A 26,814-nucleotide genomic window follows, 5' to 3' on the forward strand; every position below is an offset into this window, starting at 1 on the left:
AAAAAAAAGGAAAACTGCAGTTTTGTGATGCTTTATAGTATATTGGAAGATCTTTACGTCATTTATTCGATTTTAATTAATCTCACTTTATTCAGCAGCTAATTTTTTTAATTCTGAAACATCTTTAAAAAACAAGAAACAAAGTTTAAAAAAAGGGGAATAATGTATTTAAAAAATAAATTCCATTCTCAAAATGAATAAAAACAAGAAAATTATTACTACTAAATAAATAAAATGTATATAGAATGAACGAATTATCAGCAAATATAATTTTCATAATAAATTACAAGCTTATAACTAAAAAGAAAGCTATCGGTTTTTAAAGCGTTCCCCATATCAGTTCTTCAGAAGGACAGAGAGAGAAAAAGATTTTCAAAAGGGAGCAAGACCTCCCACCGAGAAGATTAGTGAACTTGGGGGTGGAAGTTGCCTTCCTCCCTTACTCAAAGGTAGAAAGTGACTTGTGTTTCAAAGGCAATATTACAAAAAGTAATAAAGATTAAAAAAATTAACCTACATTTTCGTGGATAGGAAAGATTGAAAAAATTATTAGTATTTTTTTTTAATTGATCACTCCGATTCTTGAACAAGAAAAATCGATTCAAAGTATGACAAGCCCGCCATAGACTTTACATGTTAAAAGCAGAATTGAGGAGTCTGCTTGGTGCAACACTTTTCTCCCGGCAACCACGATTGTGGACCCGACTTTCTGATCATTTGAGCGCACCCCTTGTTTTTTGTTCGCCAAGTATTAGATAATAGTATATATAGACACGCCAGTAGGCACAATCAGTGGAATTGTCAAATAAAATAAAACATCTTTTTTTCAATTTCTTAGTTTAAAGTAACAAAAAATTACTGCATATTTTTATTGTTTTTATTTTTTAAACTGCATCAAAAAGGAGAAAAGTAAGTAAAGCAAATAATGGAATATTTTCAGAAAAAGAATCTACTGTGCAAATTAATTGGGACAAACAAATTTTTTCAGAAAATTGTTTTTTTCTCGGAGATTTCCAGCCCAAACCGGTTTGAACTGCTATTTCTTACAGCATGGGGTTGCTTTTGGCTGGTTTAAGCCGGTTTGACAACATGATCATCTTTGTGTCGAAAATTTACTCTTTATTCGCGCTTCAGTTGCTGTCAGGAGCGGTCGATTGTGCGAATTGTTTGTTTCTGACGTGTATTAAAAAAATGGATATCAGTCCCAGGAAAAGAATTCGAATTGTTACGCTTAGTCAGCATACATCTATGACTGTAAGGGATATTGCTGCAACAGTTGGAGTTGGAAAATCGAGTGTTTCGAGGATTATTCATATGCAAAAGAATTTGGGTACAGTGTCTCCGAAACGAAAAAGTAAATGTGGACGCAAACGCAAGACGACACCTCGAACAATTTCTATTACGAAATAGTAAAATGCATCCTCGCAAAAAAGTACAGACCTTCAGAGAGATTTGTCAGCTACTGGTGTGAGCATCGATACATCGACAGTCCGACGAAGGCTTAATGAAGCAGGGAGAATTGCAGGAAAACCAATAAAAAAAACAGCTATTAACATCTGTAATGAATAGAAAACGTTTGATTTGGGCCAAGATATATAAATCCTGCACAAGACTGGAAAAAAGTTATATTCAGCGACGAAACGCATTTTTTGGTACAAGAGTTTCGACCAAGATTTGTCAGACGAAGTGCTGGAGAACCTATAAGTGAACAGCATATTATTCACACAGTTAAGCACCCCTAAAAGCATATGTTTTGGGGTTGTTTTACCTCTGGAGGACCTGACAGCTTAGTACCGATTGAAGGAATGATGAACTCTGAAAAGTACATTCCAATAATAGAACAAAAAGTTGTGCCTTTGTTGCAAACGTTCGCTGGGGGTGTTAGCGTCTTTCAACCAGATCCTGCTCCTTGCCACAATTCTAAGATGACAAAGAAATTTTTTCAAGAACAGAAATTAAAGGCTTTGGATTGGCCAGGTAATTCTCCTGATCTCAATCCCATCGAAAATTTTTGGAGTATAGTGAAGAGACGTGTGAGTCAAATGGACTGCTCAACCAAGAAATCAATGATTGAGAATGTTATAAAAGTTTGGTTTCACGATGACGAGATCAAAAATTTATTTTCGAATTTAGTAGAATCCATGCCAAACCGAGTACCAAATCTATATCGAGCTAAAGGAGGACATATTTTATATTAGATTGCTATACCATGCTTGTAAGTTAACTTATAGTGATTAAACAACATTTGTGAAAAATTTTGAGCTTGTCCCAATTAATTTGCACAGTAGCGTAGTTGTAAAATTTTTCGTTTAAAAAAAATAAATTACTTCTTTAAAATTTAAATTATCATGTGCAAAACTGAAAAGCAGCATAAAACAAGTCAATTAAAAATAATCACGCTTTTTTATTATTTGTTTTTATTTCAAATGTTATTATAAATAAAAAAAATCAGGGCACGAAAGAAAAAAATATGATTACGTGCGAACAAGCGTAACGAATTCACGTTACACTAGGTAATGATATTTTAGATTGACCACAACCGACACATAATATTCAAGATTTATTATAATCAAACAGTTTTTCCAATAAGTTTTAACTTTAATAAACAACGTTCTTTTTTTAAAATTCTAATCGTTATTGACTTTACGTTATTTTGTAAAGTATAATACCTTGTACAATTTGTAATTTCTCTCCAATTTTGATGATGAACAACCAAAAAAATTCTACAAAGGAACTTTATTCCGGGCTAACATCAAATCAAGTATTTATATATGATTAAAAGGGAATAATTTAAATCAAAACACTTAAAGATAAATAATCTTACACCAAACTATCATGCTTTTACACCACACGAGAAATTTCTAATTTCCTAAAACACCAAGTTTGGCACTTGGCGAGTTTTGAGAAACACCAAGGAAAACGAGAGCGGTTACAATTTTGAAACAGCTGACAAGAGGTAGTTGTAATTCTCGACACTGATATTCATCAACAGCAAACATTTGCCGCTTCATAAGTATGTATGTTTTTAATTTTGTAATGAAGATAATTATATTTTAATTTTTAAATCTCTGAGAACTGAATTAACTGTTTTTATATTTTATAATTTCTATCCGTTTCCATTGTGTTAAGCCTAGTTCGAATTTATCTAGATTCTATTCCATGATACACCCAAGTTTTATTTACAAATAATTTTTTAAGTATTAGTGCATATATATACATGCTAAACTAATTGTATTGTTAAAATAACTTTATTCTCTATGTATCTTATCTTACTATTATGAATTTATTGTTACTAAATAACTAAAATGGTGTCGTCTACTTTAGACCATTTAGTGTAAACACCATTGGTGTAGTAAAACGCTATTTCCAATAGTTATGTATTGTGTTTCACTACACCACTTTGGTGTAAGATAATTGCCACCATTTTTGACGTGGATATGCACTAAACTTTTTACAGTGCAGAAACACGTAGAAAAAGTGTGTCTACTAATTTGGTGACATCAGTTACGTTACGTCATCATACTCCACCTCACGTCATCGTACGTTATTACCAGTTACGTTACAAACGCTGATTTTGTCTGCGTTTACTTTACTTAGATTAAAGATAAATAAAAATTCCCGAAATGCAAAAAAATATAAAAAATATTAGTTTGGCTATTTTTTGCTATTTACAAAATCGATCTGCTTTGCGTTTTAGTACATAATTTATTTTTATTCTTCTTCTATTACCGTTGATTTATATTATTTTGTTTTATATAATAACCTTTCAAAAGAGTAAATATAAACAAAATATTAGCATGATTATGGATAGCTTTAGAAATTCTATTTTTATGACATCACATGCCATCCACGTTTATAATCGATCGTACCAGACAAAATAAATAAAAGTATTTAAATACTACAGAACGTGCAATAAACTCTTTTCTTTTTTAATTGGAGTTGTAATCCTGCAAACTTAACTGCTATTCTCTTCTTTATACATGTAGAAGAAAAAAAAACTGATTCACCTGCAGTTAAGATTATAACAATGACTAATGCTAAACAAAGGAGAAAATTCTATTTTTCAAACTTCTGTTCCTAACAATCCAGTAGAAATTTGTGAATGATTTTAAAGATAGTGGTAAAAATTTTCCTTTTGTCCTGTTCTCCAAAGTTTAGGAAAATGTCACAAACGGTCCGAAGTTATATGAGAGAGACAGATACGTTTACATTCAAAATCTTCCTAAAATTCCAGTAAATATTTCACTAAATTTTAGTTTTATTATTTTTTTAAAACAATATTTTTGTAAATTTAAAGGGACCTTTCTTGATAGGTATTATGCGCTGAAGTAAAATTGACCAGTTAATCAGGCAGAAATGATTACTCTCTGATCACTTCAGTTTTAAAATCAGGTGTTTCAATATTATGAACTGACCGAGATGTTTGCATTTGGGCAAGTTTGTACAGAAAAACCTGCTTCCTCATGGAACAATAATCTCAAAATTAAAATACTTTTAAACTTTATAATTTTTATAAGACTGTTTTTCCCTTACAAAACCGCAACAGAAAGAACAGTTTCAGATAAAATTATTTTTCTTCGAAAATGAAAATTTAAATTTTTTTAATTTACCCGTTCTAATTAAAAATGTTTTTAGACTTATTTAAAATTTTATTTGTAAAAAGAAATAAAGTGATTCCACCAAACACTACTTACAAGAATTTCCTTAACACCAAGCATATCTCCACCAAGTAAATCTGGATTTGTCATGGCTTCTCTGGCAACTGAAATATATAAATTAGACAATTATTATTTTCATAAATTTCATCGCAATTCCTATAAAAGGATAATATTCGATTCAAAAAACTAAGGCTCTTGTCATCCTTGAGCCTTATGGAAAAAATGATAAAAATATGGGTTTGAGAAATATCTTAAATTGGAAACCAATGAACTTAAGACACAGAAAGCGATGGTAAAATGCTGTTGCTGAAGATCTACAGGGTAACAAAAAATTATAGGGATCATTTTTGAATGTTTTTATTTCCAAAATTTATTACATAAATTCAGCGATGTTTCTCAATATGTCGACCTCCGGCATAATAGATTTGTCTACAACGCTTCGGCCATGATTTTAAAGACCGCAAAATGATTTCCTGGGGGATTTTCTTCACCTCTTCTCTAATAGCTCTTTGAAGGCCTCTCAATGTAGAAAATCTTTTCTTATTCAGTTTGTTTTTCAGATGTCCCCATAGGAAATAGTCGCATGGTGAAGCATCAGGACTGTTTGGAATCCATTGTTCTGGTCTCAGGAATTTCACTTGTTGATCTGTTAGAAATTTCTGGGTGACCTTAGATGCATGCGATGGGGCAGAGTCCTGATGGAACACAGCATCACTATTAGAGTACAATCTGCAGTAATAATCCTTAAAAAAGGGCTTTAATATCTTCTGTATAGAATACTCAAAATTTATTTTGGGCCCCAGGTTTCACAAACCGAGGTTTGGTCACACCATGGGCGGATATGCCCATCCAAACCATTACGCCTTTGACATGAGGCACCGTGGTTGATGGTGTCAAGTCTCGCCTGTTCTGTCCACGGCTAAGATATTGAACTTTAGATTTAGCATTGGTATCAGATAGATAGATCCAAGCTTCATCAGTTGTAATGAACTTTCGCCATCTGTCCTTACAGAGAAGCTTGTAGAGAGGCCATAAGCGTTGCCTCCTAATCTGCACCGATCTCTCACTTAAATGATGACATTTAGGTTTTTTATGGCATTTTTTCTTCAACTTTTGTTTTAGTTGATAGCTTACAACTTGCTGACTCCCGTTAAGAGCTTTAGCCATGCTTGTCTGTGTTGGAGGATCCGGTTTTGATGTCATCTTATCAAGCTTCTGCAAATCTGATTTCTTCAATTTGCTTGACCGTCCACTTCTTTTTGGTTTTGCATTATTTTGCATCGATCCAAGTTTTGAATTCTTGATGCGACTGATATGGCTGAGTGAAATCGCAATACCTTTCTTTTTAAAATGGGTTTCTATAATCTTGTGGCTCCATCGAAGTTCTAAAAATGCTTGTACTTGACCAATTAGCTTTTTGTCAAATTTCTTCAAAAGCATTTTTGTGATTTTATGAAATAGTATTGCAATTGAAAGTCAAATAGTAGAGCTTTAGATCAGTATGCTATATATGTAAAAAGGTTTTAAAACTTTAGTGGTAGATAACCACAAAAGTGATCCCTATAATTTCTTGTTACCCTGTAATAAAAAATTGATAGCTAAAAATTTAAAGCTAAAATCAGGGAGATTTGAGACAACATTGTTCAGCAAGCCAAGTCTACATTGGGGGCAGCACCTTATAGAAAAGAAGAAAAAGATTGTTATAAAATTGTCTTCATATTATTAAGATTGTATAATTTTTCAAATAAAAATAAAAACCCAAATTAACAATTAATTAACTTTGCATAGCTCTTTGTCTGCATAATAAGCAAAACTGTAATAAATAATATTAATATACCAAACCTTGATCCTCCAAATTTACTCGAGTCTATTACATCCTTTTTTAAAATGTCATTTTTTCCTTCAAACTTCATAAAGCAGTACAAAACATTCAGAATTGTGTGTTTTAGTGAACAAATGTAGTTTAGCTTGGGTATCAACATTAAGTTAAGTGAGTTATTTAGTATATTTCATAACAATTATTTGTTTGTTACTTTCCGCAATCTCGAAGGACCTTTGTATATTTTTATGCAATTCTGTTTGTGCATTAACTTTTGAAATACTCTGGATTTTGCTTATTTCGGGCAAGTGCTTGAAAAAGATTATTATATTAAAACTTACTTTCTTCCTCAATATCAGACATTTGAATTAAACCATTGTCAAGATCTTCTGGGAAAGGAAGAGCAAAAGTAGTGGTCAAAAAGACTAGGATGTAAAAGATATTCATTTTGAATAATTGAATTCAGTGTGATACAATTCAATATGCATAAACTCTGATTAGGCTCTGTTTAAATACCTGTTGTAATCGCGTTAACTGTTGAAATTTGAGAAACAGCATCTGTGTTTAAGGACTCGAAATTACACTAGAAGTACACTTTTTTTAAATATACTATCAAGTACTTAGTTTTTTTTTTCTTTTCTTTTCGTTTTTTTTAATAGCGTGATTAACACTTTCAGAAGATGCTGACTCAGCGCTATTAGAGATTATTTTTATTTACACTTTTAAATTATGTCTGATCTCTGAAATCTATTTTTGTGAGATTATTTTATCTGACAAAACTTTCGAAATACTTAAATTATCTGGAGTAATGATAAATATTATTTTTCGTGATCAAATGAGCAATGAACATTAATAGAATGTTTAAGTCATATAAAACTTAATAGTACTGTAATTGATGAATGTTTTAAAAGTTTATCGATTTTTTACATAACTATTATTAAAATCAATTTTATCAATTTTTAAAATTATTAAAATTATAAACTTATTATAATTTTATTCTGATTAAAGTAACAAATTTATCCCAATTTTCTGTTAATTTATTATTTTTCTACTTTAGTTTTGACTTTGCGTAGTCGTGAGTGAAATTTTATAGATGATAAATAAACAAGGATTTTCAATATATTAAACTTATTAAGTTTAATTCGCTTTTTCAGAAGACTAATCGAAAAGTGGACTTTTTTTTCAATATGGTAGTTAAAATTTTGTTTTAAATGTTATTGAAAATTAGGAAAAATAAATTTGTGTCTTCAAATCTCAATCTTGGGGGAGATGACTTTTGCCAATCTAATTTCTTTCCTTATAATTCCATCCCCTCTGACCGAAGACAAAATGATGACTTTTGCACGCTAAATCTGTCGGGGTAACTAAGTCTTCCAATTTTTCATAACAAATCAGTACCTCCGGGGGTACTGGATCGGAGATAGATCCTGCTCTGTTTCAGGTCAAAACCACGATCCGCAGATGGATTAATAGTGTGTGAATGTGTCCTCCCTGTAAAATGGGACGTGACGTATGTATGTTGTCTCCGGATCATCGTCAGGGATGTTTCCCAGATTGTTAACACTATCCCATTGTGAATCTCTAGGACGGTGTATATAAAAGTATCGTTCATTATTATTCCAGCACAAGCTTTTTGTTTATATCTAGACACAAATAAATACTAAATACATCCCTAAATATTTTCACTGTCTTGTTTTGACTATTAGATTAAGGTAAAAAATATGAAATATGTTATTTGATTATGAATAACTATATTCTTATTATTTATTTTATTCATGATATCAATTTTATTCATAATATTAATTTTGTTATGAATTCTAAATGAATTATATTTTGATTACAATCATTTAATTAATTCTCTTATGTATTTTGTTTAATTATACTTTAGTAACGTTAAAATCAGCGTCTTACAAACGATTAAATTTGTTTATAAGTGAAATCATCTTTTTCTTTCATTTTTCTTTCACCAGACAAAAGCAGGAGCTCCGATTATTTCCAATATTTTGCCCTTTTTACACTAGCAGGAACCTCTTTAGTTTAATCTTCATAGGTAGCACCTTCCTGGAGCGCTTTTTTTCTGAAATTGCTGAATAATAAAACAATAATATAGTATAGTCTGTTGGGGGTAGTTACGACCATTTGTGACATTTTTTTTTAAAAATTTTTCCTCAGTATGACTTGTTAAAAATTATGAGTTCAATACGTTTCTTTTACACTGTAAGGGGGAACCCCACCCTGAATATTTAAAAAATTCGAAAAAAATTTTATGGCATTTTTCAAATCTTTGTACCTTTCCTAATATCTCTCTGAAACGATTTCTCGGTACCTAACTTTGTTTGGAAGTTATACAGTTGGCCGGGTTAGGAGGGGCGACATTCTTTTTATGTCTCATCTATTCTGTTGACGGAGAAGATATATGGATCTGGAATTGCAGAATAAAGGTTAGTCATTACTAATCTAATAATTTACTGGATTGAACATAAGTCAAAACTTCAAACGCGTTTTTCTCAAAACGCTGTTTTTTGACCTGGCCTAACGTTTTTCTCATGATCTATACAACGAAATAAGCTGTTCTTTATTTTAAATTACGTAGAAACATATTCTTTAGAAAGTAGCATACGATTTTTTTGATATTTTTATATTTCGATTTTATATTAGTATTTTAATGAATATTTTTTTTAATGAAAAACTTAACTTTTTTTTAAGTTGCCGCCATTTTAGAAATTTTGCGAATATCAAAAAACCACTATGCTACTTTTTAGATAATGTCTTTATGTTTCAGAAAGCTTAAACAAAATCGTTTTTTTATGTTTCAGGACTTCTAAATCCATGAGGTCAGTTAGGTGCTACTTTTTGATGACCAGTCACATACGGAGCTGCCACCAACTTATTTTTTATTATTTTGTTTTTGAATTTTTTTTAAAATAGACCTAAATTGTAACTAAATAACATAAATTAAACAAGGAGTCTCTTCATTGTCTCTATTACTTAAAATAAATTCAAGAAAAACGTTAATATTTTACCATCTCAGGGTGCGGTCCTTTAAGAGTGTAAGAAAAAATAACTAACAATCTAAGTAAACTTCTTAAGAAGTGAAAAGTTTCATCAAAAATCATTAAAAAGTGAAACTTTCGAGTGATTCTGATTGTAAGATCATCAGATGATACTGGATGTAGAAATGCTGTTGAGTCACATTCTGATCCTCCGGAAATCTTAAACAGTGAGCTGAGATTCTAAACAAACCACTAATGAAACTTTAAATTTAAATCAGAGGGTAACCGGGGTGGTAGAACTTTCCCAGTAGTCCTTTGACTAAAATTTTGGTATTCAAAAAGATGGGTTTGGTAAATTAGAAAATTGGTCTAGTCTATTTCACGCACAGGGTTGCGGTGAAATAAAAGTACTAGATTTCATTAAATTTTTGTTTCACTTGCGTAGCGAAAGCAAGGAAACGTGCAACCGAATAACAAGATATTAGTTCGTAAATTTTTTTTTTATTTCCTATAAGCTGCACAGTCAGTCTTCCCGATGATCAGACCTAATGCGTTCTCCAGAAGTGGTATCCACTCTTTCAGGACCACCACAATGAGTGAGATACCGTTGGCCTTGTTAATTTGGACGTCTAGTTTCCGCCACACTAGATGGCAGCACCGAGACTCTATTTGGATGCTAAAGTGTACTAGGAATTTAATTTTGCAGGAAATGCCAAGAGCCAATAAAGCACTAAGGGGATCTTTTACATGCTCCGCATAATCATACGACATGGCCACTGAGGATTTTCTGCATCCCGAAAATCCGATGTCTGGGCCGGGAATCGAACCAGCAGACTTGGGTTCGTAAAAGTAATTCTAAAAATATTTTTGACGATTAATAATTATCGTCAAACTTCGTCTCCGTGAGCCTTATAAATTAGCCAAACTTTTATTGACGTGCATCGTGTTAGAGTGAGTTCATGTAGAAAAAAAAAATAAAAAAAAGCAGATTTCTTTTCAATATTGAAATATGTTGTGCAATGAGGCAGAAAGAAAATACATTTTCCAAGATAACTTTGAAGCAAATTATTATTATTTAATGCAAAAGATGAAAATCTCATTTGCTCCGAATGTTGAATATTTTCTCTTGATATCAACAGATCGTAAGAGCCGCCGACACCACCACAGTTTCGAGTGTTCGTTTAAACGTTGCATTTTGTGTTACTATGCAAACAATTTTAAACAGTGTTTCCCGAACGTATGACTTTTGTGCACCCTTTCTTAATTTTTCGTAACACTGTGTACCACTAATAAAAAAATTCATGTAATTTTTATTATAAAAAAATGCACAAAAGTTAAAAATCACAACTGGCTGCTGACATCACTAATTATTAATTGTTAACTCTGCGAAAAATAGCCAATAGAAAAATATGTAATGGTAAATTTTCATGGCTAGCTTTGTTTTTAAACAAAAATTTTTTGAAATTTTCGTTTGTTGCAAGATATTTCACATATGAGGGTAGGAGGAACTGGGGGTGCGCGTACCACACTTTGGGAAACACTACTTTCAGACATAGAAACTTGAAATTACTAAGGTGTGTAGAAAAGTGTTGCAGAAGAACATGTATAGAAAAGTGTTAAAAATTTTAAAAAAATTAAAATTTGGCATGGTGAAATGGCTACATTTGTTTATGAATTTGACTCAGAGTTTTTTTTTTTTTTTTTTTTTTTTTTTTTTTTTTTTTTTTTTTTTTTTTTTTTTTTNTCAATTTATTTTGTTTTACGTTACATTTTGCTTTTCTGCTCAGAACTTAGAAATTACAGAAGTGAGTAATTTACGAGTAAAACAATTTACAAGAAGTTTTAGGAATAAAAAGAATATGATTTGATTATTAGAACGAGAATTATTAACTTTCAAACTTATTATCAAAAAGGATATATTGAACGAATATGTCCTTGGGATATATGTCCGCTGAAATGCAACTACTGAGTTAAAATTTTACGAGATAATACGTTACATTTACGTTACATTTTGCTTTTATGCTCAGAACGTAGAAACTTGAAATTACAGAAGTGAGTAATTAACGAGTAAAAAAATTTACAAGAAGTTTTTGGAATATAAAGAATATGATTTGATTATTAGAACGAGAATTATTAGCTTTTAAACTTATTATAAAAAAGGATATGTTGAACGAATATGTTCTTGAGATATATGTCCGCTGAAATGCAGTTAAAATTTTAAATGATAATAGCTACATTTTGAGTTATATCTTTAGCGAGAATTTTTTCCAGATTTCAATTTGCTCGAAAGTTTTTGAAATTTTAAGTTTTTTTTTACATTTTTTTCTTTAAATGATAATTGCTTTTAAACTGTTGCAGAAAATTTATTTCTTCAATCAATTTTGATTCTATAAGCTTGTGCTTCACTTGTCAAAATTAGCAAAAAATTAATCAATAAAAATTTAAGAGATATAAAAATATAATACATATAAATCGTAGCATATATATTGAAGTTTCTAAAAATACAAAGCATGAAAAGAGATTAAATCTGTTTCCAATGCAAACTGTTCTATGATATTAGGTTATCGTTATATATTGTTAACATTTAACTTCCCATTTATTACTATTTATTGTGTCCCATATACTGTATTCCTAAGTTAATTTTTTTCAAGTACAATTGATTATTTTTCTTTTCATTACAATTATTAAAATAAAATGCGCTTCCATAATATTATTATAATTATATAATTTCTTAACAAAATGCTTTTTTATCGACTGTTAAGAAAAGAAAACTGATAAGATAAAAGGGGGAAACTGTTTATGTCCGTTAAAAGTGATTCCGAGAAGAAAAGACTGACATGCATGGACAGGAACTATTTTTTAAAGGCATGCCTTATCTTCACTGAGTTATAACTCTCGAGGTATCGAGTTTCCACAGAATTGATTTTGTGGGGGGCGGCGCTATCGACTATGTCAACCTTCATCTATCAAAAGGTACCTCGTGATTGAAACAAGTTAGCATGTTTAATATACCAGCGAATTTATGTTTAATTTTCGTAGTGGTAGTTGTGCCAGAATACTCCCCCACCAGAATTATATCAGGGATAGAATTCGATGAACGGATACCACTAGTTGCTGTACTTGTGAAAGACCGGGAGAGCTGGAATTAAGATCACTGGGTTTTTTGAGTGCTGAATGTGAGATGTGTATTAACTTCACGGCCGTAGTCGCTCCTGTGTTGCCTTTAGAAGTCAAGTGTAAGCAGACTGGCGTTGTGTATGATCGAGACGAGACTGAGCAGCAACAGCGTGAGGAGGTGGATTATGTCGCAGTCACAAGTAGCAAGTCAACTGTTCAATGTGAACCATCCAACGAAGTAGGCGTTACTGTCAAGATTTGCGTGTTCGCATAACATCCGAAGGTCACCAAAGTGGGGGGAGGAGCTATCGACCAACCTTCATCTATCAAAAGGTACCTCATGATTGAATCAAGTTAGCATGTCCTATATACCAGTGAATTGATGCTTAATTTTCGTAGTGGTACTTACGCCACAATTTCCCAAAATCTAGTTATTCTATTAACATTCATTAGTTGGCAATCTAATCTTAACCTTTGTAAAGATTGGGTATCAACCGTTATTCTCCCTTTATATTCAATGATGTCAATCACGGTGGTTGGTGAGCGAATCGAACAAGGAATGGATCGTTTTGATACGTTTTTTAAACCATTAACTAACATAAATTTGACCCTAAAAATATTTTTTTCGGAATAAATATACTTTTCTTTCAAAATAATTTCAATTCTTGACCACCAAGAAATAAAAGATGCTAACAAGCTCCAAAACATGGTCCCAAACTACTTTCTATAAACCTAAATTTCGTGAGGTCAACAAGTGATAGAATTAATTCATCAGAAAAATTGTGAATTTTTTGAAACTTGACAAACACAGATTTAAGTATAATAAACTTTATATATACTAAGGAATATATACTAAGTATAATAAACTATATTTTCGGTGACTTGAATGTCTATCCCTGTTTTCATTGCATGTTAAGTCACCGTGAAGACCGATGAAATATTGACAATTCATCATGATCATCGTGATAATTTGTTGGGAAAAAAATATTTTGCCGTACTGTGATATTAGTTCATTGTTAGTAACTAGAAAATATTATTGCCATTGTAATATAATTTTTTGAAAATTGCATTTAGGATTGCGAAGTATCTTAATCCTCAAGAATTTGTGATATAAATTCAAAAATGTTAAAGCTTCGTCATTTTGATTTAATTCATTTTAATTTTAAAAAATTGCAGAACAGATAGCACAAAAATGAGAAAAGTAGCACAAAGATATTGAACACGCTACCTCTACGTTTTTAAGCATTTGACGGAAAGACAATTCTCAGCTGCAATGAAAGCTTTATTGATATATGGTTGCTTTATTTGCACTTTGCCGTGCAATATTGCTGCTCCGTTAAGCACTGTGAGGAGTGAGGTAAGGGGTTCAAATATCTCTACAACATTGAATGCACATTCTTGCTGTCTTTCCTAGTGTTATGAAATCTGTTTTTTGAGGCTGAAAGCATTTTTTTAGAGGATCTTTGCATTTACAAAAAAATTCCCAAATGTATGTAAGTAAATAAATAAATGAATTTCTCTCCCTCCATAAGAGATGGATAAAACAGTTACCATAGTTTGAAAAATTTTGATTTCAGTATATTTGAAATACTTTAATTAGACATTTGACGAATTTTTCAAAGGAACATTCATGTCCCTTTACCCTTTTTTATAATTGAAAAATTACTTTAGAATAAGAAATAATTAACAGTCATCGAACCTCTATCAACCATTTTCAATTAACCACCATTTCAAATAAAACATGAAAGTGTAACTAGATTATAACCATTCTGCTTCGCAAAATACATTAACATCAAAATTACCAATTAAATGGCATAATAAGTGACAATTCCGAAGAACATTTATGTAATTTTAGCGTGATACTTTAGTGCATGGCTTTAAAACCGTTTATTTTGTTAAATTAAATTTTCAGTTTTGGATCTGATACTAAATGCATGGTAATAAGAACTATAATATAGAACAAAAGAATTTTTGGTAAACCGTTACCATAGCGAATTATCAATTACAAATGGATGGTTTAAATACTGTATATTTTGGTTTTCTTATCATAGATGTGGTTTCTTCCCCCGAAAATGACTTTACAGGCAGGGTAATTTTAACCAAATTTTTTTCTCCGCGTACGCATGAAAATTCCTGAATAAATCGCAAAGCGTTTGAACCATTAAGAACGCCTTTGTAGCCCGTTTGGAATTTATTTTTATGTAGAGCTGTTTTTATAAAATGTTTTACGTTTAAAAAACTATTTTTAATAATTGGCATTCATATTTCAAAGTAATTAGTTCTATATGATCCTGATGAAAAGTTTTCTTATTTATTTTAATTGAGTTCAAAAATTCTGTTCAGAAGTTCAAAAACCAATTCAAAATTTTAAATATGTACATAATTCATTCATTTTTCAAATTTATTTATTTACTATTTTTCAAATTTTTATTTTTTATTCAAATTTTTTAGTTGTTGTAGAAAGAATTAGTAAGTTTCTTTTTATTAAAACATCATAAAAATATACACAAGCATACCTGCCAACTTTTACGCATTCAGGGTAAAATTTCATTTCCATATTTAAAGTGGTAGTAAAACCTATGCTTTCTACGTATTCCTTGCATTCATAAACTTGATTTATAATCTTTTTGATCCACCACTATTTTTAAAAAAATTAAACATATATATTAATATGTAATACTATAGTGATAGACCGATCGAGCTGATTCCTGCTCTCGAGATATACTGACTTATGATGTCATGTGTCACGGATTAGATGCGGTGATGTCACTTTAAGGAAGAGTTTTTCGAAATGATGCCATGCAAAAACGCTGCCGATAACTGATGCTGATCATGCTCTACTGACGTTCTCTTCTCCCTTGCGATGCCGGTTATGCTGAATTGATGCTGATTATCCTGAACGTTACGAGGTGAGTGATACAGATTTTGATCTCGTCAGGTTCCTGAGTCGGGAGAGACAATACTGACAACTGGCCATTTTGATGTCTGGATTTTGAGCCCGCCATTTTGTTTTTTCAAGTCATGCCGTATCATAAAACAGCTCGTGGTGGAAAGGTCTCACTCTCTGGTCGTAATTCACNAAATTTCTAGATGTATGGGATAGGGGCCGCTAAGTGGCCCAGGTGCCCAATTTTTGTAAATAAAGTAAGTAAGTAAGTGATAGTCCGTATAAGTTCGCTCAAAATACAACGAGTGTTGCTGCTTAAAATTGGATTTTAAATTCTGTTTCACTACCACTGGCGAAAATCATCCTTGAAAGGATTAAAAGTTGGCAGGTATGCACAAGTAATACAGTTGCAATATGTCCATTATATGTAGTGCATATATTTTAGATCTAACTTTTTAACCTTGAATTAAAGAATACATCATGCCATATTCATTTTATTTTTTTAAAGTAATTGAGTAAAGCATAGTACAAAATTTATAGCTATATGTAACTCAAATACAACAGTTTAAATTCAATCTGGATGCAAGAACACACGACATGATGCTTAATTAAAACAGTAGACTCGACTTCTAGAAAAGATGTTATCCAAATTGATTTAACAAGAAAGCCTGTTTCCGTGAACTTCGCTAAGATAAATCCGCAACCTAGAAGTCTCATACCAAGCTGCCTCATTGTTGATAATAAGAAATTCTTCAATATTGTAGAAAGTAGAAGAATATATATGGTTGGAAGATATACCTTGTGATTGCAAGTGGATTTTAATCCGGTGAATTTCCAATGATAGATAGTAACAATGAGCCTGAAGCCTAAAAGTGAGACTCAGAATACGAATATGAAAAATCACAAAACAGTTTTTCCTCGTATATTTAGATTTTTAAAGCAAATTTTAAATGAAATAAAGCGGGTAGACTATATTTGAGGGTGCCCCTTGATTCTCGCCAAGTTGTGATCGCGGTTGATCGCCAAGCTGGGCGATGTTGGAACCCAATCGTGATTCTGATAGGTTTAGATTTTAGCGTTATTTTTAAATGTTCAATGGTATATGTAATTTCAGAGGTTCGTTAGTTCTACATTAGATACTAGCTGGTTAGATTACTTTTGCTTCTGGTCAAAAAGATCGAAGGTCTGTGGGCAGTCATAAAAAGGGACTTTAGAAAAAAATGTCACCTCCTGTCAGGTACCACAGACACCATTTCCGATTCGTATTTCGCCGAATTTATGTGGCGATGGAGGTACACAGATTCCATTCATGATAAATTTAGACAGTATCTAACTGCTATTAGAGAATTCTGTGCATCTAAATCAGGGGATATTCAAGCTTAATGAAGAAGTGAGTTTTATTAACGAATATTCCACTCAGTAACCATCAATTCTTCTTCCACCAAAATTTAAATAATATGCAGCAAGGAGTATGTTTTGGGTACTACCCTCATATTAATCTAATTCAATTTCTGTAGGATAGAATTAATAGCAACAGTATTCCCTATTACCTCCAGATTACCATGGCCAGTTTCAATTGGATTATTTCTAACATTATTTTAAGGATCAGCAGACTGAAGATCAATAAAAAGGTTCATGTTGCACCAGAATTTGTTTGCGTTACACCAAGCGTGTTTATACGTACTACCGCAACTTTAAAAATAAGTTGCGAATAAGGTGTTTAGGCACCACCCAACATCATAATCGCTATTTGAATAACACTTATTAATTTTTCATTTGTGACTATGGCCAAAAAGGCCAAAAGTAAGTAGAGAATTATTCTGACTGTTTTTAAAAGAAATGCTAGATATTCCATCAAATTTGCATTCATTTTCTCCTGTTAATTTGATACCACTTTTTAAGGCTACAGAAAATACATATTTACTTCTAAAAACTCCTTTCACTTGAACTTCATCAAAAATTGATTTAGATTGAGATGTCAAGTGCGTGCAATTTTTACCTTCCATTGATATGCATCGTGTTAAAATGCATGATTCATACTTAGCTGCTGCGCCATCAGATGATGTATCATCGTAGGACGAAACCAAGAAAAAGTAATCTTCTTTTATTTTTCTTGCCTTATACGTTAGGGAGCAACAAAGACCATTCATGCAAATATTTATGATGTCTTCAGAGTTTTTGAGCTTAACGGAATTCAAATCAGTTGAGTTAATTGGGTAACAGTAGGATCCTTTGTATATTTTATCGATTTTGGCTTGTAACCTACTCTCGCATTTGTGTTTATAATCTCTTGACTCTTTGAAATCCACTTCATAATAATCGCTGCTGCTTATTAGAAACTTTTTTCGTCGTAAAATAAAATGTTTGCTGTAGTCTTTTGGATTCTTTGGCACATTCGATATTAATAGAGTATTGTGTTTATATGGGCCGCTTGAAACTATTAAAGGACCATTTGTACCAGAATATATTACACTTCTCGTTTTACTGGTCGAGATATCATACATATTTGCAGAGAGTAGGTTTATGTTACGGGTAAAAGCATACGATGATTGGAATGGAGAGGACAGAAATTCTAATGGTGTGTAATCTTCCCAGCACGTTGGGTAGACAATGGTGTCAGGCAGAAGTTTCTCAATGACCTTATTTGATTCTTCATCAAATAAATCTGTACCTATGCTTGTGAGAAATTTTCCAAATTCAGTTTCAAAATAACCATCACTTTTGCAATTCGAAGGATTTAAATAGTCTTCAAATGTTAAATGTCGCTTATGATACCTTGTAACAAGTTTTCCAACTTTGTTAAAAACGACATTAGTGTTAAACAGGTAAATTCCATCATCAGGACAGTCCATATTCATGCAATTCTCTGCTGCAAACATTGAGTCATTGCATGGTTTGAAATCAATCATGTTGGCAATAATATACATCCCCCCGTATACTGCCAAACAACTGAATATCCGCAAAACAGGACTGTCTTTAAACAGTTCCGTCTGCGAACATGGAACATAGTTTTGTTCTTTAGGGTTAGGTACATTTTCCATGATTGAATATATTAGTTTACTTCTTTCCCTGATTGATCCAATTAGTCCGTTTTCGGGAAAAACAATAACATCAACATCCTATAAGAAAACAAAACACTTCTCATTAATGAAAAAAAAATTAATTTATACTTATTAAATAAATTATATGATATTGAAAAATAAAACAATAATGGATCAGTAACTCTCTTTCTCAACTCTGAATTGTTTCACTTGTTAATAAATGATGCAGATATATGAAATTGTGTTTTCATAATACACTTTAATTAGAGTTTTAAATCAATAAATCGTATAAATGTCTTAAATATTTTGTAAGTATTTTAATATTTAAAGAGAAATTAATATATAATAATTAGATATAATTTAGAATAAATGTATTCATGATAGGTATGTTGAAAAGTAAAAAAAAAATAAAAGAATTTTTTTTGTCTCTGGCCTCGCTCCTTGGAAATTTTTCAGCGAATGTTTTCATCATTTGCTTGTTAATGAGAAGCAAGTGCATTTTTAAGTACAATAAGGTATGGTAAAAATTAACTCAACTCACCGAACCCCGTAGTTGGTTCGTATTCAGATTTGTTATTTTTCATTCAAAGTCAAAATTTTTCAAAATCAAAGAGGATCATTTTCAATAAAATGTTTTAAAGATAAAATTTTAAATTATTATCATTTTATATAAGAGCATTTAGTTATATGTTTGTCGTAAAAAAGAACAATTACATGAATTTAAAAAATTAATCAACTAAACTTGAAAAATAATATTTCTATTTAAACTTGGAAATAAAGAATGTGTGATACAATAAGAAGCAATTTCACTCGTTAACAACTATCTCCATAGAGCTACTGGATTGCATAATGGTATAGTTCTTGTGAAAGGGAATTTTAAACATATGTTATTTTTATTTCTTGCAATTTTTTAGTCCAAAACTAGCACCATTCAATTGAATATTTTTCAATCCTTATGAAAAAAATTTAAATTTATTATAATATTTTATGTTATTTATTAATCGTACATAAAAAATAAATTACTAAAAAACTTTTTTGCATAGAAATATATTTTTATAATCATTAAAATTGCTTCAGGATTGTGTGCAAAGATTTTTAGATTAGCTTTAAAGCTTTTTGAAATATGACTAAGTGCGCAGAAAGTGAAAGTAGTGAAATTAATATTAAAGGCCCAAAATCATCGGCACCTCTCCTGTGGGGCACATATTCTTCAGAGAGCAGACTTTGGAAGAAAAAAATAAATCCGTTGGAAAAAAGATTTGTTCGTTATTAAGAAATATATTTTCATGTCTGATTCTGCAACTTAATTTATAGTTAACATTAATTACTTATCATATTCGAGGTCACTCTTCTGAACCATTAATATTAATTTGCGAAAATCTTAACATTAAATCAAAAGTTATTAGGTGATATCTTTTTCATATGTATGGATAATAGCTTTATCTCATCACAGTTCAACCACAGTCATCCTATCACTCTGGACTTAAATTTGGCATATATATATANTATAATTATATATATATATATCATCGAATCATCGATCCTGTATTTTACTTTCATAAATTAGATATAGGTATTTGAACATCATGAAACTTGAATCAATCAGAAACATTCAACGTAAACCAGCTTAAGAGCTTTTAGCATTTTCATAGTTTTAGCTGATACATTAAGATAACTTACATGCACATATGCAATCTTTACTGCGGATACATATGTTTCTAAGTTTTTAATCACCAATTCCCTAAATGAAAGAGATGAATTTCTATGGGGAACCACTTCCAATACAGCTGCCCTGTAAATGTTGTGATTCATGACTTCCGTTTTCAAAAATATGAGGAAAAATGCCAATGTGCAAAAACCGATGGCAGCAAAAGTCACAAAACAAACTGAAAATAAAACAACATTGAAATATCAACATAAAATTTATTTTACTATATTTTTAAAAAACGTAAATAGAAACGAAACTTATATGGGATAATATAAAAAAAATGCATGCATATTTCTCTGAGATTAATTCATAACTTTTTGAAATATGTCTTTTTTTTCTCGAAATTTTACGTTTTCAGCATCTTGTAAATCCTATTCTCATTCTGAAAATCATTTTAAGCAATACAATCTTGATGTTTTATGCATTGCTTAGAGTTCATTTGTTTATTTTTCGTGAATATCATTTTCCTGCGGAATTAAGATATTGATCTGTTCTGTTATTAAATTTAAAAACTATAAATAATCAAAATTGAAAATAAAATCAGATTTTAAAGCTACGCCTTTCAAAAAAGTTCTGAAAAGATGGAAATAGTCCTTTTTTTGTCCTGATAGATGATTGGAAATTGTATTTTACTCAATCCAGAGGTGAAATTGCAATTTAAAGCCTTTAGTTGTTTGGAAAAAAAGGGACAATTTCTCCGTTACAATTTCATCAGTTATTTTCATGCTCCCTTAACATGTCCTAAATGAGACTCGTTTTTCCTAAAAATGGAGGAAGCTATTCCCGGATAGAGGTAATACGATCTCTTCCACAGCACTGCCTTGACCGTCTTTTTTAATTTACTACAAGAAAAAGAAAGGAAAAAAACAGGAAAAGACCTCTTGTATTAGATTTAGAGGATTTGTGAAATAACTGTCGCATTTTGAGTCTGATTTCGCGAGTGACCATAATTGCGACAATTTGAAGTCTTTAAATGTGACATTGTTATCTGCAGTCTTTCCAGAATTAGGTGTTGGTAACACCAATCAATAACATATTAGGGCCGGGATAGCCTGGTCGGTAGGGCGCTGGGCCCATATCCAAGAGGTCGTGGGTTCGATCCTCGCCGGCCGAAGACTCCCCGTGTAGTAAATGGTCGAGACTCAAAGTCCTCCATGTTCCCACAACAAATCAATACCTCTGGGGGTACTGATCCAGGAGTTTCCTTGTCTTCTGGATTGGTTCAAAATTACAAGGCTACGGAGTTGAACGTAAGTAGTCGTAAACCCATGAAATTGGGTCGGCTGTTCAACGACGGTTATAAAATAAAACAATCAATAACATATGTAATTAGTTACATATAATTACTACTAGGTAATCAATTATTTAAAATTGCAAATAAAAGTAATTACGATAACAAGTCACCATGGTATCTAATTACATGTAGGATGATTGAATGCAGTCAGAACAAGAAACAATTGCAGTATTTATGATTACATGTGATCAAAATAAAATATTACATGTTATCCTGACTACAATTAATCAAAAGATGTAGCAACAAGTAATTATGATTAAATGTTATCGTGATTACATGTAACCATGACTGAAAGCTATCAAAATATACTATGACAAATAATTATGATGAGCTCTTATAAATTAACTGTTATAAATAATATAATATACGATTACAGTAGGAATTCTAGTACGATAGGACAGGCGATATATTACGGTACATGGTACGAACACAATATATGTACGTTCAAAGGTTGTTTGGGTGAAATATATGTACGTAAATATTTGTAACAATATGTTTATATAAGTACTATATTTGTGTCTGCCTGCAGAGTTTGCCTGCACTGTGCATATAAAATACAGCTATTTACGTAGGTATTTACTTACGTATGTACTTTCTGTATTTGTGTGTATATATAGTTACAATATATCTTTATATACAATTTATATAAGTGAAAACAATCTATAAGAACACATTACACTCGCAACACATGCAAGTAGTCAAAAAATTGCATACCTTGCAATTTAAAAATTTTTTCGACCATTATTAAATAATATTATAAAAAAAAGTATTTACTAAAAGTTATTTTCCGCATGGAATTATCTTTAGAAGAACAAATTTTCAGCTGTGTGCAAAAATTTTCAATTCACTTAAAAATTTCTCGAAATTTTACGAAATCAGCAAAAAGTAAAATTAACATTATGGAGTGCAAACGTTGATGCTCTCCTGACCAAACTATGAGGACCATATTTCCCAGATTTTGGCTACCTTCTATATTTTAGGGGTCAGAAATCCGAATCCGTCCAAAAAAAAATATATTCCTTCCAATCAGACACAGAGTACGTTTTTGTATCTGATTTCCTTACATAATGTATCGTCTGCCAGTTATTAATTAGCATATTTAAGGTCACCTCCTCGACACTAAGATTGAATCATAGAACTGATTGAATCATAGATTGAATCATAAAATTGTGAGAGCAACAAGAATATCTTGAAAGTAAGTGAAAAATAGTTCGTCTGCGAGAACAACCTATTGATTCATAGTTGCTTGCAAATTGAAGTTCTTATGTTTATTTTTTCTTTTGTAAAGATCCGATTTAAGAAATCGCTACTTTAAGTAATATGTGTTTATTATTGTTAGTTTTATTTATTTATTGTTTTTTGGTGCTTTCTTGGAGCCCTGTACATAGTATGTACATACGTTTGCGTAATATGTATGTGTTGTATCTACATGCGTAAATAAATATATTGTATGTTCATAGAATATACATGTATACAAATGCATAGAATGTTAAAAGTTGTTAAATACTTTCTATGTAAGCTAAAAGCTAACTTTTGATGAATTTCCTTCATGTACGCTCATAGTATTTACACATACAGGTAAAGTATCTCCAATAAATGTATGTATGTACTTGAACCATATGCATGTACACAATTTATGAAAGCATTTATAAACTAGTAACTTGGGACAAAATTGTAACTTGTATTGGTTTCAGGCCCAGTAATCTAGTTAAAATTTAAGTAAAGTAACTAGTCTGAAAGTTGTCATAGCTTTGCTTAGATAAACTCTCCTTTCTCGTAACTCTCGGAAACAATTGTAGCTAGTACTGTCACTATGCGCATAGCAGCAAAAGAATAAATGAGCACATTAGTTAGAAAGCTGTTGAAATTGTGATTGATGATAAATTCCATCTTACTATAAATTCTTTTTACAATGGTTAGGAAACCATTGAAATTTCTGCTGTCAACAGTCATTGAACTCCAGTTGAAATTTCACCTTTAAATAGCCGAAATTTATATGGATGTTAATTTCCATTTGGCGATAATATGATAATAAATGCTTTTTGTTACTGTCAAAAAATAGTTGAAACTATTTTTGTCAAGCAGAAAGGTGCAGTTACAATTTTTATTCAGGTTTCAGTTAATAGCTTGCTAAAAAATTGGTTGAAAAAATTTAAATTACGATAAATGTTATCTCGCAATAATATGACTACAAATTCTGTTCTTTAGCAATAAGAAAACAATTGAAACTTGTAAGACCAACCAGCACAGAATCATAGAATTTCTACTTGCAAAATTCCAGCTTATTTTAAAGTGGTCAAAGTCTCAGTTTGACGATATTATCCTGTCGATATTAATATAATGATATATTCTTATAGAACTCAAATGCAAAGTACTCTCACGTAGTTCTCTAAAAACTAAGAAAACTTAGTCACCCAGAGCAGAGTTCTTACAGTCGTATTTTAAGTACTCTAGCTAGACTCAAAATGTTCAGAATTTTGACTGACGATTAACTCAATACTCTGTTAAAATGACGATAAATTCCCTATTTAGCGATCAGAAAATGCTTGAAGCTTGTAATATTATGCATCATAAAGTTTCAATTAAATTATTACTGTAGATAATTTTAAAGTTGTCACAGTTTTCAACGACAATAAATTTCTTTTGACGATAATAACGCTGTAAATTAATTAAGTAGCAGTCAAGTAAGGATGAGCACTTGCATAGTCATCTAGATCAGAGCTCTAGTTGGACTTTAAGCACTTTAGCCATGTTTAAAATGGTCGGAATTTCGATAGACAATAAACTCAATTTTGAGATAAAATGGCGAGAAATGCTGCTTGCATTAATCATGAAACGATTTAAACTTGTCTTCAGACATGGAACATTTTTGCTAGTCGGAGATTATTTGAAATTCCGATAGTAAGATTTCATTGTTACAGACATAAAAGCAGGTGAATAAAAATATTGTAGAAATGCACTGTCACATCCGGGTGGTACCTTGAGTGCCGCATTTAAGGGTTAATTACCTTAATTGCGACAAAAATGTCCTAAATGCCCAGAGAAATATCTTTTCTTAAATTGCAAATAATAATTCAACGTCAGCAAGAAAAATTCGCTTAGAACAGGTATCGTAATTATCTCAGCTATTTTCAGGTAAAAAATCTAATAAAGGGTCAGGTTTGGCGTAAATGCGACACATTTATATGAAATCATGTTGCTTTTGGGCACACTGACCTATGTTTCAAAATAGCATGTATGAAATTAGAAAATTTACTTAAATTCATATTATATGATAAACAATCAAGAAATATTATTCAAAAGAAATAATATAATAAACTAATAAATTTCACAATGTAATTATTATCTTTCATAAATATGATTTTTCTTATAAAATCATAAGCAACTTAGTTGAGTACAATTAGATTTTTAAGTGATTACAGGAGTTGATAATTAAGAGCTTCAACTTCTGTAATCACTTAAAAATATGTTTTTCAAAAATAAATTTTTATTACGATAAGAGTTTTGCTATTTACAGTTGAACGTAAATCAATATTTATAATTTAGATTGAACAGAATTATTCTGATATCAGAATTAAAACCTGGAATCGAGATAATCAAATAAATTATCGATTGTACTATTCCATCAGCATTAGTACGTTGATCTTTTACAAAACTATTAAAATGTTCCTCATGTTTTGCAGGGAAATGTTGCATTGCATGTACAGAAATAATCTTTTGTACTTATTACTTTTCAAAACTATTGTATTCTATTAACTTCAAGATAAATTATATTTGCCCCTCTTACTTTTTAAACCTATCGTACCCAGGCAAAAAAAGTGACACAAGTTAAAAAACAGCAATTTTGAGGTTATGTCAATAAAAAATAAGTATGAAGTGCCCCATTAAGCTCATAAAATGTAGCATCTCTAACTCACAATTTATCCAGCTGAGGGCTGCTGTGCCAGTTTTGTGTCTATTTCAGAATAAGTTTTATAGTATTAAATTCTCAATAAGATTTTTCTCAAATGCTGAATTTCAGAGTTATGGCACTGTTCTTGAGGAGTACGATTTGTGTTTTCCTGACACAACTGAAACAGGAGTCAAGAGCGGAGAGCTTGTTTCATTTTTTTAAAAAATACTTTATGGCACAAATATGCAAAACTAATTGTTTTTGTATTTCATTTTACTTGCAATTTAATGATTTAGATAATTTAATGTTATCAAAGGAGGGCAACGTTTTTTTTTTAATTTAACGAAGTTTTAAAAAATTAGAAATTGAAATACAAGCTTTCAAAAAGAGTAAATGAGCTAGTAAAATGCAATTTTTATGAATTCTGTTTACGTCGTTGTATTCGTTTAACACGTTAACTATCTTAATTTAACAAAGTAAGAAGAATTACTTTCAAAAATGAATTTGTTGTTAAAATTTCAAATGCCTGTCTTTACTTTAGTTTCTTAAAGCAAAAAAAAAAAAAAAAAAAAAAAAAAAAAAAAAAAAAAAAAACAGTATTTACGTAGTAAACAAAGCAATGAAATTTTTTTTTCTTTATAATTACACTATTTAATAGACATTTTTAAATTTTTTTTGACTTTGGGCTGTAGTTTGTTGTTTATGACTGTAGGTCAATTAATACAAGTTTTAATAACGAAAATTAAATATTCTAGTCTAACACACCCAAAATATTTCTACGTAACGATTTTAAATATTTTTTGCACAAATATGCGCAGCTAGCTTATTTTGTTTTTATTGTATAAACCTTTCGTTCTAACAATTTCCTGTACAGTTTTAAGACCATTATGAGCTGACAATATTTTTAGATTCAACAATGTTTCAAAAAATCAGAATTTGAAATGCATGTTTAAAAAATAAAAACAGTTGCAAGTTAAGTGCAATTTTATTTATTCTACTTGCACATTTGCCCTTGACAAAAGATGTAAATAAAGCTTAAAAAAATAATAATTAATTTTATTGATTCTTGCTAAAATAGCCAAAATTACCCGTTTTTTCTTCATTCGTAGACATAAAAAGTTCAACAAGTTACTAATATAGAAAAACAAACACAAACTTATTTCTTTGCGAACACACTGTTCTATGGATATCAAAAAGTAGTTATCAAGGAAAAGATTTTAATATATTTTTTTAATTGTTTTTGCAATTCAGAGCACTACTGTTTCTTGTCACCAACCTTGACGCAAAAAAAGAAGAATATATCGATACACACACACACGCACACACACACACACACGCACGCGCACACGCACACACACACACACATATATATATAAATTTATATAAATATATATATAAATATTTA

General features: G+C 30.8%; 3 protein-coding genes across 4 annotated transcripts in view; 1 reads left to right on the forward strand and 2 right to left on the reverse strand.

The window, feature by feature from the left end:
• Positions 1–6,982, reverse strand: part of LOC107443108 (astacin-like metalloprotease toxin 5) — a 25,336-nt gene extending 18,354 nt beyond the window's left edge. The window contains exons 1-2 of one of the 2 annotated variants that reach the window (XM_071183456.1): positions 6,819–6,982; positions 4,691–4,762 (exon numbers count right to left, since the gene is read on the reverse strand). In XM_071183456.1, the coding sequence (XP_071039557.1) occupies positions 4,691–4,762; positions 6,819–6,924 (178 nt within the window). In that variant the 5' untranslated portion in view covers positions 6,925–6,982. The remainder of the gene's footprint in view (positions 1–4,690; positions 4,763–6,818) is intronic. The other variant, XM_071183455.1, reaches the window with a different exon arrangement.
• LOC107443118 (astacin-like metalloprotease toxin 5) overlaps positions 1–26,814 on the forward strand; it is a 464,016-nt gene that overhangs the window by 103,073 nt on the left and 334,129 nt on the right. The gene's annotated exons all lie outside the window — the stretch shown is intronic.
• The window catches only part of LOC107443103 (vascular non-inflammatory molecule 3-like), an 11,652-nt gene continuing 790 nt past the window's right edge, over positions 15,953–26,814 (reverse strand). The window contains exons 2-3 of the mRNA XM_043043854.2: positions 20,196–20,401; positions 15,953–18,593 (exon numbers count right to left, since the gene is read on the reverse strand). Of these exons, the coding sequence (XP_042899788.1) occupies positions 17,247–18,593; positions 20,196–20,401 (1,553 nt within the window). The 3' untranslated portion in view covers positions 15,953–17,246. The remainder of the gene's footprint in view (positions 18,594–20,195; positions 20,402–26,814) is intronic.

This window comes from Parasteatoda tepidariorum, chromosome 7, assembly GCF_043381705.1.
Source record: "Parasteatoda tepidariorum isolate YZ-2023 chromosome 7, CAS_Ptep_4.0, whole genome shotgun sequence".
NCBI classification, from domain to species: domain Eukaryota; kingdom Metazoa; phylum Arthropoda; class Arachnida; order Araneae; family Theridiidae; genus Parasteatoda; species Parasteatoda tepidariorum.